General features: G+C 37.9%; 1 protein-coding gene across 4 annotated transcripts in view; it reads left to right on the forward strand.

The window, feature by feature from the left end:
* tasp1 (taspase, threonine aspartase, 1) overlaps positions 1–17,557 on the forward strand; it is a 98,582-nt gene extending 81,025 nt beyond the window's left edge. For 2 of the 4 annotated variants that reach the window (XR_007262799.1, XR_007262798.1), the window contains one exon: positions 390–1,129. Coding sequence is in view for 2 of the 4 variants with exons in the window: in XM_020533047.2 (XP_020388636.1) it covers positions 2,865–2,938; positions 16,153–16,245 (167 nt within the window). In the remaining 2 variants the exon portion in view is untranslated. Of the gene's footprint in view, positions 1–389; positions 1,130–2,864; positions 2,939–3,951; positions 3,981–16,152 lie in introns of those variants that run through there. The other 2 variants (XM_048600573.1, XM_020533047.2) reach the window with 2 other exon arrangements.
* Positions 17,558–18,615: the final 1,058 nt, after the last annotated feature.

Below are 18,615 nucleotides of genomic sequence, written 5' to 3' on the forward strand. Positions count from 1 at the left end.
TTGTGAGAATTGAGCCTCGACCTATAGACCCTGTTTTGACCTGCCTTCCTCCTTTTTAGCTGGATATCACTGTCCATTCCATCTGCCCCATGACGGGGCATATGACTAAGGAAAAGGCAGCTGATGCTGCTGGAGTTGTCCCTGCTCAACTGGATTGATTTGGAATGTGCATGTCACTGGTAAACTCATCATTTTTTTTTGCCCATCCCTAATTATCTTAAAAGCAGTTAAGATCCAATTGTATTCTGTAAGCCTGAAGTTACAAGTTGGCCAGTCAACATGAGAGTTGCAGATTTACTTCTATAAGGGACATTAGTAAAGCAGTTGGGTTTTTATAGCATTTGATAGTTCCAGTAATGTTCATCATTTAAACTTACTTTTAATTCCAGATTGTTATGACATTGCCACTGCACTACTGCTCCCTCTAGTGTTGTCTGGCTTCTGTTCATGACCCTCAGCATTGGGTGGAAGACAGAGCTGAATAAGTTGCTCCAGGTGCACTGAAGACTGCCATCTGTGCAATCCATTTTAAAACAATCACCTGTCAAGTAGTGGAAGAACTTTCAGAAGAAATACTTTGATCAGCCAGCTCTTGATGGCAATGGCTGGATCCCTTCAGTATAACTGGTAAAATCCTTCCCAGCCCATCAGTTTCCCCGAAGAAACTCTTCCTGATATGCACTCACCTCGGTGATCTTGGCTTCTTAATGAACTCAACATCTACTAAATTACTCACTCAACAGATTCAACGAGGGTGCCAGCTGCCCTTCAGTCCAGTCCTGAGGAAAGTCCAAAGCGGGCTAGATCAAACCAGGATCCCAACTTGATGCCGTTTTCTGGAACTTTTCCTGCTTAGTCCCATACCAGTCTCTGGCAGCTATATTCGGACACTTGAGAAAGAAAATTGAGAGTATTGTCAAGAAATGAGCTTGCTGATGCCCCAGTGAGGGTCGTTTATTGTTAGGATTTCTCCTGTTGGATATTTTGTGTATTGGCACCACAAGGACCTTCTGAAAATTGGATGTTCCTGTAAAGTTTAATGAAATATAATTTTCTGTCTTGATGTCTTATTTCAGATGATTCTGTCCAAAAGATTAAAATAAAATTGTAGTAATTTTTTTTTCTCAAATTTGTCTTCTGAATCACTTGCACTTAATTAGTGGCTCTATGATTTTAATTTTTTCCCAATATTTTTGAACTTAATTTTTTTAAGCTTTTTAAATGTGACACCAAAAGCTAGCAGAAGCTCGCAGCAAAGGTACAATCTAAATATAATAAAACATCTTCAGGTACTTCATAGAAGCATGATGAAACAAAATGACACAAAGCCACATAAGGGGGATACCTGTCAGATGATCAAGACTTTAGTTCAAGTGAACAGTTTTAAGAAGGACCTTAAAGGGGTAAAGCAAAGTGGAGACTAGAGAGATTCTGGAGACTGGGGCTTGGGCCAGTGAAGGTACCATTAGTGAAGCAATTAAAATTGGGAATGCACAAATGGCCAGAATTAGAGGTTGTGGGATTGGACAAGATCTCAGAAATAGTAAGTAAAGTCTTCGCAGGATTTGAAAATGCATGAGGGTTTTAAAATAAAGATGTTTCTTGACCAGGAGCCAGTGTAGGTCCCACGTATAGGTGTGATAGGGAAATGGAACTTGGTGCCATCCAAGATACGTGCCACTGTGTTTTGAATGATCTTAAGTTTACAGAAGGTAGAATATAGGACCCGTATTGGAATAGTCAAATTTAAGTCTAACACCGGCATTTATCAGTAGCTGGGATGTGATGGATAAAGTTGCTGATGTGTTGGAGGTGGAAATAGGCAGTCATTATGATGAAGTGAACACAAGTCCAAAAGTTCATCTCTGGATCAAAAATGCCAAGCTTGTGAACAGTCTGGTTTACGCTCGGACAGTTGGCAGGGAGAAGAATGGAGTCAGGACCAAGGGAACAGAGTTTGCAGCAGCGATTGAAAACTGTGACTTCAATCATAAGACAATGTTTCATTGGTGGAAATTTACAATCACCTAGTACTGGATGTCGGATAAGCAACCTGATCATTTAGCAACAGTGGAGGAGTCAAGAGGTGGTGGTGAGGTAGAGCTGGGTGTCATCTGTTTACGTGAGTAAACTAATGCTGTGCTTTGGGATGCAAAAGTATGCACCATGTAAAAATAAATATATTGACAGAACTTGTATTTGTAAAGCACCTCAAATATAGTAAAACATCCCAAGTCATTTCACAAGAATGGTATCAAACAAAATTTGACCCTCAGGCATTAAAGGAGATATTAAGACAGTTAAATAAAAACATAATCAAAAACAAATAAGTTTCGAGGAGCATCATAAAAGAGAAAGTTGTAAGCTTTGGAGACAAAACTTAGAAGTTTGGGCTCAGGTGAAGGTATGGTTGTCACTGGTGGAGCCATTAAAACTGAACATGTACAAGAGGCCAGAATTGGTCAATATTCTTAATACCACAACCTTAAGTGAAAAATTATTTTCAGAAAATTTGTGCATCGTCTTTTTTTTTCAAATAGTGAATACAAAATAAAGCGTTAAACCAAATTAGAAATTGGGAAAAAATGACAAATAGTTTTAACTGAATGGAAATTCTTCTTTTTCATGAGATGTGATTTTTGTAATTAGTCTCACTCTCATAAAACATTGAAATTTGGATTGGAAAAAACTTCAAACAGATTTCTTTTACAATCACGTTGTCTTTGTGAAATTATGACCACTGTTCTAAAATAGCCTCTCTTCAGGTTTGTCACCATTACCAGCCATCCTTTTGTCACTGAGTGGCTCATTTCTTTTACTGCATTTAATTTTGATGAACATTATTTTTAAAATTCTTTCCACAGTTGAGTTTTTATGGAGTCATACCACTGAGAGTATGTGTGTTGGGTATATGTCAACTCAAGATGGCAAAGCAAAGGTAAGTCCAAGTCCAAGTCCAACCTTCGTAATTCCAAGCTGTAATGCTTTTTAGTAAATGTTATCTTTTTTAAAATTTTACAGAGCTGTCCCTGTTTTGAGTAATTATGCATTTTACAAATGCTAATCCTAGATATATATTCTTGAGAGATCACACAGCTGTGAGGAGAATATTTTTTCCAATTAACTTAGAGATAATGTGCTGGCTAACTTAAACAATGCATGTGGGTTTTGCAGAAATGTATATCTTGTGGTAGCTTTGAAGTGTAGAGCATACCCTGAAGATTATTTTCTATTGCTAAATCATAAATTGTTCTGATCCCCAAAGTTCCTTTTGACAACAGTACTTGTTTGAGGTTTTCAAAGAAGATTTCTAACCTCGACATTTCATTCTTTCACACACTTCAAAGCAACAAAGTGAAGACTTTTGTGTTTGAACCTCAAAGCATACAGAGTATATCTCAAAAAGTAAGAGTCTTATTTATATTAGAACATCACAGTTCACACAGAATAAAACTGTTGTTCAGTAACAGAGGTGACACTGGGACATTAAAGGCATGGTAAGTTGGCTGCTTGCTGAGCAACTTCTCATCCATTCTTTGACATCTGGTGTACATTGTTTCCATATTGCCCACAAATTCTGCAGCTGGTATTGTTGAAGGCCTGACAGACGCAGCTGCTCTTCTCACTTCAATTTTAAATTACGCTTTTGACCTTCCTTTACGAGACTAATCCTTTTTCACCACCCCCACTTTGAATCCATGGCCACAAATGTTTTTCGGCACAAATACTCAGGACGGAGAAGGAGAAGGGGGAGGAATAGTTGACAAGCTTGATCAAAAAATAATGTCAGCAAAGCTGGCATATTAGTATTTGCCATTTTAAATTGGGTTTAACAAATATTGCCTTATTGGGGTAAACTATCATAAACTACAATATAATGTGTTAATGTTTTGAGAAGATTGTTTCTGTTTTTATTTTCACCCCTTTATTAACTCTCGCAATTATTTCTAGGATATCAGCTTTGTCCAGTTGACCCAAAGGTAAAGCATTCGGTATATAAAAGCTGGAATGTTTTTATTCCAACCTCTTTAATGACTGAGAAATTATTTAATGATGAAAGTAGTCTGACACTGTTGATTCTTGGGTCTTTTTTATGGGGCTGTAACAGTGAGTGTTTTACACTGCCTTTTGAGATGATTTGAGATTTTAATTTTGATTATCATTGCTTCAACTAGAATTTGAAACCCAAAGTATTGATACAACAGATACACTGCTGCTTGTCTTTCAGTACAAACAAAAAGACTTTTTAGTTACATTTGTCAATCAAATATTACTGGACTAAGAAATACTTAATTTTTGTTACTTTTTGAACAACTCATTTCTTTCAAAAACAAAGCTTCCATTCATAGTTTGCTTGATGTAAAAACAATTAATGGATGTAATTTGCAATGGTAACACAAATATCTTATGTAAACCCTTACCCAAAAGAAGAAAGATAAAGTTAAGCATCTCACTTAAAATGTTCTGTTTGTTTTAAATCATGCGTTTCACATAAAATAGATAAGTTCTTCAGAAAGGTAGTTTTCACAGTTCATTTTCTCTTGAAAATTTTGGATAAACCATATGATTGTACATAGTGTACAAGCCCTGAAAAACAAACATATGAAGGGGACCAGATACCTGTTTATGAACGCTACTTAGAAATTGCCCTGTGAGCATAGATGTGTGCAAATGGCAGTTGAACGTGCAACTTGAAGCACTGCCAAATCTTTGTAAAGGTTTGAAACATCTTTTTTCATTGAATTAGTTTTTATGGTTCATGGTAGATTATGTATTCATGATTTCAGGTTTCAAATAAATAGTTATAACACTGCAGTGGCCCTATATGAATTGAGTCATTCTTAACCTGATCAATGTTAAAATGCTGTTGACCTTGAATTTTGAGGCATCTGCAAGGGCAGGATTATCAACTACCAGACAATCAGAAGATTGAGGGGGGATCTTATAGAAACATATAAAATTATGAAGGGAATAGATAAGATAGAAGTAGAGAGGATGTTTTCACTGGCAGGTGAAGCTAGGACAAGAGGGCATAGCCTCAAGATTAGAGGGAGCAGATTTAGGACTGAATTGAGAAGGAATTTCTTCACCCAGAGGGTTGTTAATCTATGGAATTCCTTGCCCAGTGAAGTAGTTGACGCTACTTCAGTAAACATTTCTAAAAAAAAGGTAGATTTTTTTTGAACAATAAAGGAGTTAAGGGATACGGTGAGAACACAGGTAAGTGGATCTGAGTCCACGAAAAGATCAGCCATGATCTTATTGAATGGCGGAGCAGGCTGGAAGGGCCAGACGGCCTACTCCTGCTCCTAATTCTTATGTTCTTATGTTCTAGACTAAACAGAGTTCAAATTTTCAGTACTATAAAATGGGCACCTCAATGTTTAGTTTTTATGAACATCCTCTGTTGCTGCTGTCCTAATGAAGGAAATACATCATTACATGGAAAAGGCAGTATGTTGGATGTTCACTTTATTCCAACGTTTTTGCCCTGGTAAAGAAGTTGTTGTGCATGTAGCCTAGAGGAAGACCAGTGGGGAAGTAGTTTCAGCATGGGCTGCCTTTTTGTTCATGGACTGCAAGATTTTACCAAGAGCAGGTGAAACTTCTGTCAACATAGATAAGTGGAAGTGCCCAACCCTATAATTGGTAGGTATTTTCTTGGTTCATGGGGAGCCAATTCAGATGATTTCAGATTGCGCCACCAGGGTTTGACATAAGGAAGGCATTAGCTACTCAGCTGCTGCAATCATGATACTGTTTTAATAGTTTTAAGAAATTAGAGGCACTTGAATTTTCTTGCCAGGCCCAGGAACAGACATTTGTATGAATCCTCACAGGCAAGCCAAAGCTGATTTTCAAATAACAGGACCTTGCACTTTCTTACAGATTTGATCATTGCAAGACTTTTTTCCATTCTTAAAAATATTACACAGTTCTGGGAATGCTAGTATGTTACCCAAGTTGCTATTTTTCAAGTATGGATCTCGGAAATTAGTGTTGATTTGCATCTGGCTGCAACTTCATTCTTCCCAGAAGTGGTTAGGTGGAAAAACATTTTGTACCGCTGGGGATCATGGGATAAACATAATCCATGGTATTATGTTATGTTGTTCTCCAGTATTCTGTACTGCCCTGAGTGATTTTGTTTTGATCGGTTATCAGAACATTTTTCGGATTTCCATTTCGGTCGAAACAAATTGCTTAGTGAGGTCTTAAAGAGCCCTGTATGTGATAGAGTGGAGGTGTTCATGTTGCTTGACTTGCAGGAACAGGAGTCTGTTCTTCCATTCAGTGAGAATATGGCTGATCAATAACCTAACTTAACTTATCTCCCTTTGCCCCACATCAGGTATATTTTTGTTAACCAAAGCATTTATCAATCTCCCCCAAGAGAAACAGTCAATCCAGTGTCAATTGGTGGTTGCAGAAAGGAGTTGTGAACATAAGGAGGTATGTTAGTAAATTGGCAGATGACACCAAAATTAGAGGTGTAGTGAACAGCAAAGAAAGTTACCTCAGAGTACAGTGGGACCTTGATAAGATGGGCCAATAGGCTGAGGAGTGGCAGATGGAGTTTAATTTAGATAAATGTGAGGTGCTGCATTTTGGAAAGGCAATTCAGGACAGCCTTAAACTTAATGGTAAGGTCCCGGGGAGTAATGCTGAACAAAGAAACCTCAGAGTACAGGTTCATAGTTCCTTGAAAGTGGAGACCCAGGAATACAGGCTAGTGAAGAAGGTGTTTGGTATGCCTGCCTTTACTGGTCAGTGCATTGAGTATAGGAGTTAGGAGGTCATGTTGCGGCTGTACAGGACGTTGGTTAGGCCGCTTTTGGAATACTGTGTGCCATTCTGGTCTCTCTGCTATGTTGTGAAGCTAGATAGTGTTCAGAGAAGATTTATAAGGATGTTGCCAGGGTTGGAGAGTTTGAACGATAGGGAGAGTCTGAATAGACTGGGGCTATTTTCCCTGGAGTGTCAGAGGTGGAGGGATGACCTTATAAACATTAGAGGTTTATAAAGTCATGAGGGGCATGGATAGGATGAATAGCCAAGGTCGTTTCCCCAGAGTGGGGTGTCCAAAACTAAAGGGTGTAGGTTTAAGGTGAGAGGGGAAAAATGTAAAAGGGATCTAAGGGGCAACTTTTTCATGCAGAGGGTGGTGTGCGTATGGAATGAGCTGCCAGAGGAAGTGGTTGAGGTTGGTACAATTACAAGATTTAAAAGGCATCTGGATGGGTATATGAATAGGAAGGGTTTAGAGGGATATGAGCCAAATGCTGGCAAATGGGACTAGATTAGTTTAGGATACCTGGTCGGCGTGGACGAGTTGGACCGAAAAGTCTGTTTCTGTGCTGTCCATCTCGGACTCTGCCACTCCATAAATGCTTTCATAATTTCACTCCCGAAGGTCTGGCTCAAATATTTAGACTCTGTCTCCTAGTTGTATTTCTAATCAGCATAAAACCATTTCTCTATTTATCTTATCCCCTTTATATCTTAAATTCCGGTGCAACACCACTTAGCCTCCTAAAATCCAGGCAATACAACTCTAGTTTGTGTAATCTCTCGTGATGATTTAATTACTGTAGTCAAGATTTTTTTTCCTCTAAATCTATGCTCATTCTGTCTGAGACCATTAATCAAGTCTGACTTGTGATGCCACAGAATTGCTTGTATTACAAGATGGTGATGTTTTTTCTCTCTAATAGCCCGTATCTTGGAATGATGTTTGTGTCCGTTTTTCCTTTGAAGTATACCAGTTCACAGGTTTCATAGAATTACAGAAATTCACAGAACAGAAGGTGACCATTACATTGAGTCTATTGTAGAAACTGGGAGAAGTAGTAGGCTGTTTAGCCCTTTGAGTCTGCACCACCATTCAATATGATCAGGGCTAATCTTCTATCTCAATGCTAAATTCCTGCTCTCTCACCATACCCCTTGTTGCCTCTAAAATCTAAACAATTATCTATTTCTTTTCTTTGAAGATATTGAGTGACTTGTTCTCCATTATGGTAGAGAGTTCCACACATTCACTTTTATAATCTGCCGATATCCTGAGACTGTGTCCCCCTAAGCTACTCTAATACATACATCTCAAAACTCCAGTAGATTTGTTAAGCATAATTTTGCCGATCATAATCCCATGGTGGATCTGTCCAATTTCATTAACGCTTTCCAAATTCTGTTATTCGATCTTTTATAACAGATGTTTCACACTCCTGTTTGGCTAACTGTTCTGTGTTTTCTCTCTCTTTTCAAATAGTAAGGTTACATTTGCTACCCTCCAATCTGTAGGAACTGTGTCAGAGTCTACAGAATTTTGAAAGATAACCACCAATACATCGAAGATACTAATTTACTCTGAGATGTAGGTTATGCAGACTTGTAGTCAGGCTCTTGTGATTTGTCAGTCTTAAACCCCATTAATTTCTCTAGCACAGTTTTCTTCCAAATACTGATGCTCCTTCAATTCTGCCTTCTCACTGGACTGTTGGCTCCCTAATATTTCTGAGAAGTTATTTCCTCTTTTGTGATGACAGAGCCAAAGTATGTGTTCAATTCTTCTTCTATTTCTTTGTTTCTCCATTCTGATTTGCCCAGCTTTTGATGGTAAAGGACACACCAATCTTTTTCTCTTCACATACTTGTAGAAGTTTTTAATAAGGTCATTTTCTATGTTCCCTGCAATTTTATTTGTACTATATTGTACTTGATCCAATCTAGTCTGAACCCTAAAATGCACCCAGTCCTCAGCCTTGCTACTGTTTCTCGTATTTTTTTGCCTACTTTGGATCCTATCTCTATACTATCAATACATATTAGTCTTGAATGCATATTCCTATACATGTCCAAGCTGACCAGAAAAGAGCTAACCAACCAAATTCAACCCACTTTCCAGCTGTTGGACATACCCAGAAACTATAAGGTGGCAAACCAAGTACATTTTAAACGTGATGGGTTGTTTCTTCTTCTTCTTGTACTGTCCTGTTTGATTTATTTTGCTAACATATCAGCGTTTTATTTGGACTTGCATTCTGGTTGAACCATCTTGCTTACTGATGTTTTAAGTAATGTTGTGTGGTAGTGTTACTGGCCTGTATTTTCACTGAGTCAGGATGACTTGGTGAGAAGGTCCCTTTAGTGGTATTTTTAACTCTAGTTTTCTAGTATTCACATCTCCTATTCATTATGCACTTTTGTATGAAACCTCAGACTTACTACAAGCTTGAAACTTAACAAAAGAAACAGTAAAGAAATCAGTTACACCTTAATTCTCAAATTTTTGACTTATTCTTGGAGCTCTATTGTTTACATGGCTCATCCAGTGCTAACTCCAGGATGTTAACAGTGAGGGATTCAGCAATGCTAAGACCATTGAATGTCAAGGATCAATAGTTGGATTCTCTATTGATGAAGATAGAAATATTCAGGCATGTATGCCACAGATGTTATTTGCCACTTAACAGTACAAGTCTCGATGTTGTCCAGGTCTTGCTATGTATGAATTGAGCTGCTTCCTTATCTGAGGAGTCATGAACAATGCTGAACATTGTTCAGTCATCAACAAATAACTCCATTTCTGACCTTATGATGGAAGGAAGATCGTTGGAGTAGCTGAAGATGCTTGGGCCCAGAACACAACTCTGAGGAACACCACTAACAGTGTCCTTGGACTGTGATGTTTGGCCTGCAGCAATCGCAACCAACTTCCTTGTAGCAGTGTTGTGCCCAGTAAAGGCATGTAATATTTATAACTTTAAATGTACACTTCACTTAAGTGTACAATTCACTGGGACTGTGTTTTCTTTTTAATGTAGACATACAAATGTATGAAACAGAAGCAGAAGTAGATCATTTAGCTTCTCAAGCCTGCTGCATTATTCAATAAGATTAAAATCTATATCAAGAGTCAGGTGACTTCTGAAATCTTTATGCAGGCACCAAAGTATTGATTGTCCGTTTGTGGAATGCTTCCCTTGAATTGAATGGATATACAAGACAAAACCATTTGCAGCATTCTCACCACATGTTGTTTTGTGGACTTGCTTAAAACTCAACCTTTGAAACCCTAAGCTCTTTCTCCAAGCTTGAAGCTCAACTAAGAGCTGCAGCAGAATCAGTTAAATCATGAGTAAGTGTGGAAGGCCACTGTACATATCCCCTAATGTGTAGCATTGGCTTCAAACTACAAATCATTCTGGGTAGGTATAGAAGTAATAATCATGTGACCATGTGATGGAAACTGTCCTCTGATTAACCAGTTTTGTCCCAAGCACCAGGGAGAAACAGTCTGACTTCAAACAACACAGTAAAAAAACAAAGACAGCAACATCTGTGCCTTAAAACTGGAGGCTGTAGTCTACAGTACAGTAACCAAGACTCTTCCTTTTAGAGTTCAGCAATCTAGCAGTACAGCAAAACATCTCTTAGTAATAAAAGCACAAGCAACCAACTTTGTGACCTGCTGCAAATCCAGCTCTTCAAGGGAATCTTGCAATAACTTTGATATATGACTTTGATTATTGAATTCACCTAGCAATACATCGAGTGGAAAATAAGCCATTCGTCACCACATCTGCAGAGAAGTTGAGCTAATCACATGACTTGTGAACCATCCCTGTAACTTGTCAATGTGTACTTCCTTTTTGAACTGTGATTCCCTCAGGTGTATGTGTATGAAATGCAGCATTTAGATTTTTGAAGTGTTTATGGGAGTGCATAATCATCTTTATTTAAACCCACTCAAAAACAAGCTGGTTATCCAATATTAACCATGTATTCGGGGGTTAAGGAACACTTGCATCTTACTTTTCAAAAACTGTGATTACGGGCAGTAAAGGAAAGGAGCAAGACATTTATCGGCTCCCTCTCATTCTGTAAGAGATAGGCATGATTATTACCAAACATGATATCAAGTGAAGTCGCATTGGTTGTTTTTCTTTCCCCCATGGGAAAAGCTCAGGAGAAATAGGTTGTGTTTATTCCCAAAATTAAATGTTTGTGAAAGATCAAATTGAAACTAATAGCACTAAATATATATGAAACCAATTTACCCAGTGTCTAACTTTTGTTGTTTGTAAAACTGGCTACTGAAGTATTGGATCTGTACAAAAGCAGAATTTTGCCTCTCCTCTCATTTTAAAATTATTTTACGTTTACTGTATATTATTTTCCAGTCAGCTGCTCAAGATCTCTGTTGTGTTTCTCACTAAGTAATGGTCTAACAAATGATTTTTAATGAGCTTTCATGTGTGTATGCTGATTTGCCTTTAATGTTGGTTTTTGGAAGTTCCTTCTTGCCAACATCTGTTGTCTTGATCAGTGATGATGAAAGCAGCTTTTTGTGCCATGTGGAAATGGCTGGTGATATTATTGCCAATATTGGAAAATAATAGCATTTAACCTGATGTAAGAACAAAGCAAAAATGACCTGATTTCTACAGGTGCAGATTCTGCCCTTGATAGAGTCTTCTAATTTTCTCCTTTCTGTTCTTTTACTAATGGGAGCAATGTGGGAATTAAATAATAAAATATAGTAGAATAAAAATTCTTCGAAGAGGAATGTGTTGAGTCCACTATTTATTTTCCCAGTACGTTTCTAACACTGCAGTTATCTAATTTTTATATTAAAATTATCATTCAATTTGTAAATCATGTTTTAAATGAATGTTAGAGCAGAGAACTGCACTTTGCAGTAATGTTGATTAGTTGGATAAAGTACATTCTCTGGAAACGAGAGATTTAATGAATATATGCTATTTGTATATTTTTGTCCCATTGGTGTGCTTTAAAAGAACCTAGATTTATGTGTATTGCACCAAAGAGCATCCCCCGATTTGGCTGTTAACATCAGGTTCCACATAAATTTGATTTTTAAAATTTCTTAAGCCCCCTAGTTCTTTTCATGTACAGTATTTTCCTGATCGTCCTGTAAAATAATACCTTCTAAAAGTCCATTTCTCTGATCATGTTTTCAATGTCTTCATCCCTACCATCTTTAGCTGATTCATCAATGACCCCCTCTGTTGCAAGGTCAGAAGTGGGAGTGTTTGCTGCTGATTGCACAATTGTAGTGATTAGGACCAGGTGGACCTCATTGACTGAGGTTTTTGATTGGGCTTGTTAATCTGGGCCAATCAGGAAAGCCCTGGTTGACCAATATAACCAGGAGATTAGCATCTCCTCAGTTGAGGACCGATTCCAAGCTGGCAGGCCACAGTCAGTGTACTGTGCACTTTTAAATAAATAAGGGGTGAATCAGTGACGGGATACCGACCTCTGTTAAAATAACTGTACAATGTTCAGCACTATTTGTGACTCCTTGGGTACTGAAGCAATCTGTGTCCAAATGCACGAAGACCTAAAGAATATCCAGGTTTGAGCTGACTATTATCAAGCAACATTAGTACCACAGAGATAACAAGATGTAGAAATTTCTGAAGAAGGGTCTAGGCCCGAAACGTCAGCCTTCCTGCTCCTCTGATGCTGCTTGGCCTGCTGTGTTCATCCAGCTCTACACTTTGTTATCTCAGATTCTCCAGCATCTGCAGTTCCTACTATCTCTGAAACATTAGTACCACATATGCCAGGCAATAACCATTTCCAATAAGAGAGCCTACCTATTGTCCCATGACATTTGATGGACTTACCATCACTGAGTTCCCCATCATCAGCATCGTGGGGATTACTACTGACCAGAAACTGACTAGCCATATGAATACTGTGGCTAGAAGAGAAGGTCAGTAACTGGTAATCCTGCAACGAATAAGTCATCTCCTGTCTGTCAAAGCCTGTCTGCAAGGCACAAGATCAAGAGTGTGATGAAATACTTCTCATTTGCCTGGATAACTGCACTCATGAAACTTGACACCATCGAGGACAAAGCAGCCTGCTTAATTGGCACGACAACCACAAATGTTCACTCCATCTACCACCCAAACTCAGTCACAGCAGTATGTACCATCTATAAAAAGTACTACATAAATTCAGCGATTTTCCAAACCCATAGCCACTACCATGTAGAATGACATAGGTGGCAGGTACACGGGAACACTAACACCTACAAGTAGTTTCCCCCCACCCCCCCAAAAATCCACTCACCACCCTGACTTGGAAATATGTTGCTTCAACGTTGGTGGATCAAAGATCCTGAAACTCCCTCCCAAAGAGCACTGCGAGTCTATGTACAGCAGATGGACTGTTGTGGTTCAAGAAGGCAGCTCACTTTTTAAAGGGCAACCAAGAATGGAGAATAATTGTTGTCCCAACCGGTGACACCCACATCCCATGAATGAATTTTAAAAAGTTAACTCTTCCACCTGGCTTAATCTGCAGCCTATAGACATAACACAGAATGGAACTGGAGGTACACAGCTGGCCAGGCAGCATCAGAGCAGCAGAAAAGTAGACTTTTCAGGTTGGGGCCCTCCTGTAAAATAATACCTTCTCTGAGCCCATTTCTCTGAGGGTCCTGACCCAAAATGTCAACTTTCCTGCTCCTCTGATGTTGCCTGGCCTGTTGTGTTCCTCCAGCTCCACACTGTGTTATCTCTGACTCCAGCATCGACAGTTCTTGCTATCTCTTAATTTTCAGTGTTATCTCCATAAGTCACCAAGGAGATTTTCTAGCTAAAGTTTATATATAAATGCATGTCCGAGTATTTTGTTACCTCCCCATTTTGTAGCGAAATGGCAAATCTGTAAGATCTTCCGGTTGACACCTTGTTTTTCTGAACAATTGTCAGATTTATTAGATCTTAACCTAATAGTAACCCTGTTTTTGTTTGGTCTGTCTGCAAGAAGTTAACATTTTTAAGTGATAAGTCAGGTATCTGCTAGCTGTTATGTCATCAATCCTCATTTGGTTGTGCTGTAATGTCTACAGTTCGCAGCTTGTCACTATTTTTGTTCAGTTTCCCACCACAAAAACCTTTTTAAGTAAACTGATGGGGAGAAATACTTGCCATTTTACAGGATTCCATTTAGTACAATGAGGATGTGAGTTTTGCCTTCAGTTAGTTTATTAATTAAATCATACCATGGTGGCAGTATAAGTTCCTAAATGTACATTACATAATATTCATTTGTTTTTTTTTTAATGATTCCCTTTGAATGTGCTGCCAATCCACATGTACTTTTAAACATAAATCAGTATTTTATGCACTTCTGTTTGCAATCTGCTGACCAAATGCAAGAATGAACTCTAAGTGTAGAAGGGTATAATTTTTTGGCTCTTGACATTACCTCGAGTCAGATCAAGTACTAATCTGGTCAAACCATTCTTTCCATCCATGGACACAGATGCTGTTCATTTTCCACTGCTTAATATAAGGCTGTTATTTGTCCCATATGTTTATTTCAGAACTGCAAAGTTACTTCCTTTGCTATATTATTGTGATATGTACAACAGTTTAACAATTTTTTGATCTTCAAAGTGTGTCCTTTCAGTATTACTGTCAACTGATTAAAACCTTTTCATTGCAATAAATTGATCAAGCTGACTGCAATAAATCCAGTGCTAGATTGCTGTCAGACATACTTGTGTCCCAGAATCCTAGGAAGCCTTTACAATGCCCTCCTGTAGAAGTCTCCACTGGGAAGAGGTTATGCATATACAAAAAGGGTGAGATTAGAGTGTCTGGTCCATTTAAGCACACCCATCCACATGTTTAGCCACCGATTCCATTTACCCAAGCCTTGCATAATTTTCTAGCAGAGGCACAAAGAAAGAACAGAAACTAGCTAAAGGAAAATCTTTAATGCTGCACTGAGATTCTATACCCAGCTATCCTGTGACGTAAGCACATTAACAGGAAATGTGGTCTCTCAAAAAAACTTGCCCAGCCATCTTCTGCGGTACTATGTGCTTTAGTAAGCAATACCAAGGGGCAATGATTCTAAAAGTAAATGCTGTACTTCCAAGGATCTAATCAAATTCCTTTGCTTGGGTACTTTTATATGCAACTCTTTTCATTATTCCATCTCAAGTATCCTATCCAACAGGATAGAATCTAACTCTCATTTTAAAAGCTTAATCATACCTAATTTATAGTTGTGCTTGTCTAATAACAATAGCTAGTGTCCTGAGTGATAGTAAGAACTGGCGATGCTGGGTCAGAGATAACACAGTGTGGAGCTGGAGGAGCACAGCAAGCCAGGCAGCATCATAGGAGTAGGAAAGTTAATGTTTTGGGTGGGGATCCATCTTCAGAATTGTGTTATCAGTGTCCTTAGTTACTTCAAGGCTCTTTCAGGATTATTAGGGCCCTTGATAAGTTAGATACGGAAAGGCTGTTTCACCTTGTGGGAGAGCCTAATGCCACAGGGCATCATCTCAGAATAAGGGGTCACCTACTCAAGACAATGCCTACAGTGTCCACATCTGGTAAATTATTAAAGAAAAAAAATTTTCTGCTCATCACTGACATTATTCCTTGTGGGACTTTGCTGTGATGCAGGAGAATGTAGTAATGACACTATCACAAAAGCACTTTGCAAAAGTCTTGAATGATGCTATGTAAATACAAGTCTTTATTTTGGCCCATACGACAAGAACAGCCTAACACTAGAGGAAAAACAACACTCAAACCTCTGAACTGAAGATCCATTTGAATAATATAAACTGAGAATCTGTGAGCTATCCCTGTTATGTAACATCAAAGGGTCCAATTGGATGGTTTGTAGATTTAATTTATGTTGAATTTCATTATGCAGTGATTTGTTGAACAGTAAGAAGAATAATAGTTCTCCCTTAGCCCTGGTAATAATGGAGTTTTTTTTGGTGGAAGAGGAAAAGGAGAAAAGATTTGATAGTTTGTCAGTATTGCTGCCAAGAGTATGTGCAGTTGCCTAACCAGTTTATGTGATTGTAGTCTTTAATAACTCACTTTTCATCAGCATCTCTCACTTCATTCCTCCAACCAGAATATTAAGGATGCTGAAATTCTGAGGAAGTGCATACCAAATGTAGTTGTAGAATTTATTGCAAGTACAAATGATATTGAAGAGACTTAAATCAATAGCGTTGTAGTTACTTTTTTTTATCCTAAGAGTGTAATTGAGGCAATGTTTGATTCCACTTTGTTGCCAAACAACCCCATTGTTAATTTAAAATCCTAAAATGGCTAATATGTTCATTTACAGACTCACATTTCAAGGCTTCCACCAGGAGCTGTGGCTGGGCAATCATTAGCAATAGAAGGGGGTGTTTGCCGGCTTCGAAGTCCTATGACCTGAGCACGCTTGATGACTTAATGGCACCACACCGCAGTCTCAGATGGACTATCCAGCTATAGTGTATTTTGTATATTTTAATTATGTAAATGATTTTGAGAGTTTTATCTTTTTTGATACAGTAATTGCACTTTGTACTTTACGTATCCTGATTGTGCTGATAAGTGCTGCTTTATTCTGAGCATATCATCTCTGCTTAAATTGAAGATGATTTCTAGAATACTCGTCCCATTTGTTGAAAAGAAATGCCTGATACAGAGTGTCGCTAACATACTAATGTGAAAGAGCCCTTCTGTGCAGTTTACTTGAATTTCATTTAAAGCATTGCATTCCACATTTGCCACCTGAAAGATTCCGGTATATCTATACACTGTATTTAGTAGTTATTGTGGTGTCTAACTTCGATAATATTGGTTTCACTTCGTAAAGTAACTATTTATTTAGTCAATAATCACATGTACCTACCTTGGGGCTGCTAGTCAATCTGAGGTTTATTTGCAAGGGAAGCATTTACAAGGGGAATTATAACAGATGTGATTGTAACACAAATCTTTAAATGCTAAGCTTAATGTAAACTGTTGACTGTGTACTACTGGTACTATCATGCAGGACATGATCCTGAATTCATCAGCAGTTTTGGTTGAAAAATAGTGGCATGTAATGTAGGTGGAAAATTATATACTAAAGATTTAAATAGTAAAACTACGCATTTAACAGGACTCTGTGCAATGGGTGTAGGTCCTCAATGTTCTTTATTTTTGTTTTAAATTGCTTACAATTAACAGTCATTGGTATACACTGAAATCAAATTGACTGCATCATGATATCCTGTCAAAGAGTACGTCTTCCACATTTTCTTTAATTACATCGTTCAAAGGCTGGTGTGTGCAGACACTTGTTTCTGCTGCTTTTGCATATGGACATCTTTTGAATAGGGCCACCTGATGTGCTGGATCTGTGTAGCGCACAATGCCACTTCATCTTTCAGAATCCATCCTGTTTACTTTAGGAGATGTTGCTGTGCTCTATAGTTGAGCTTCTTTATAACAGATCGATAAATTATGTCTCCTTTTCAGAACCTTTTTTCTGTTATTCTGAACGATCCTACTGTAAGCAGTAGAAAAGCTGAGAACCATTGTTAATGAATCAGTCTCTTAAGAGTTTAGCCTGTTGAGGTTTGACTGTACTGATGTATTAAACCTAAGGTAGTCGTTATTTGTGGATTCAGGACAATCGTGGTGGCGAGTAAGTTAAAATGTATAATGCTAAATAAATTATACATCTTTGGAAAATTAAATTACAATATTTAATCATAGCGTGAAACATTTCTCAAATTATTTTAAATGTATTAAATGGCAGTATTACTGTTTTCTATTTTTTCCATTCTCTCTCAAACAGATTTTTAAAAAATGTCATAACCTTGTCATTGCATCTGATGACTCCCTGAATTTCAGGTTTCTAAGTTACAAAATTTGTTTCAAAGCTGCATTTGAAACGGTATCAAACTTTAATAACAAAGATTGGCAATTTAAAGACTGTTTTGAAGAGCATGCCTATATTAAATTGTGATAGAAAACCATAAAGGGCTAAAGGTCTTCAATACCTTCTTAGCTATCAGAAGCCTGATGAGTACCAACTTTTTCTTTTAGTTAATGAATGTTTAGAAGTGCTGAAGGTTGATTTACAGCTATGAAAATGCTGATTGTGATAGGCAGGAGTAATGACTTTGATTTTCAGTGAACATGGGCAAAAGGTATAGTCTGTAAATTTGGATGTTTTACAGTTGGATTTACATATATTTTAAATTGTGTTTGCAACAAATGGAAAGTAATTTTGACGTGTAATTTCTAGCTTGAGCTTAAGAGAATTGATGTTACATTGTACTAATTCCACGACATATTATAAGTAAACTCAGGGCTAAATGTAGAGCTTGCAAAGATGATTTTGGTTGACTATAGTAAAGTCCTGTTGTTAGTGGGAATATGTTCCTGGAGAATTTTGTAAGCAGCAAATTTGCAAACTATGCACTTGATTTATATTGGGAATCAAGGTTGGGTTCTAGCCAGAGTTAGGCTTTAGCCAACTAAAATTGAGAACAACAGCACACACGGCAAACTGAAATTTAGTAAAACCATGTATTTTTTTTTTAAACCATTTTCGGGTCATGAAGTAGTGCAAACAAACTAAAAAATAGGCCTTTTCTGATGAAGGGTCTAGGCCCGAAACGTCAGCCTCTCTGCTCCTATGATGCTGCTTGGCCTGCTGTGTTCATCCAGCCCTGCACCTTGTTGTCTCGGATTCTCCAGCATCTGCAGTTCCTACTATCTCTAAAAAATAGGAAATGTGTGACACTGACCCTTAAAAGAAGGTGAA

This window comes from Rhincodon typus, chromosome 9 (genome assembly GCF_021869965.1).
Source record: "Rhincodon typus isolate 14 chromosome 9, sRhiTyp1.1, whole genome shotgun sequence".
Taxonomy (NCBI): Eukaryota; Metazoa; Chordata; class Chondrichthyes; order Orectolobiformes; family Rhincodontidae; genus Rhincodon; species Rhincodon typus.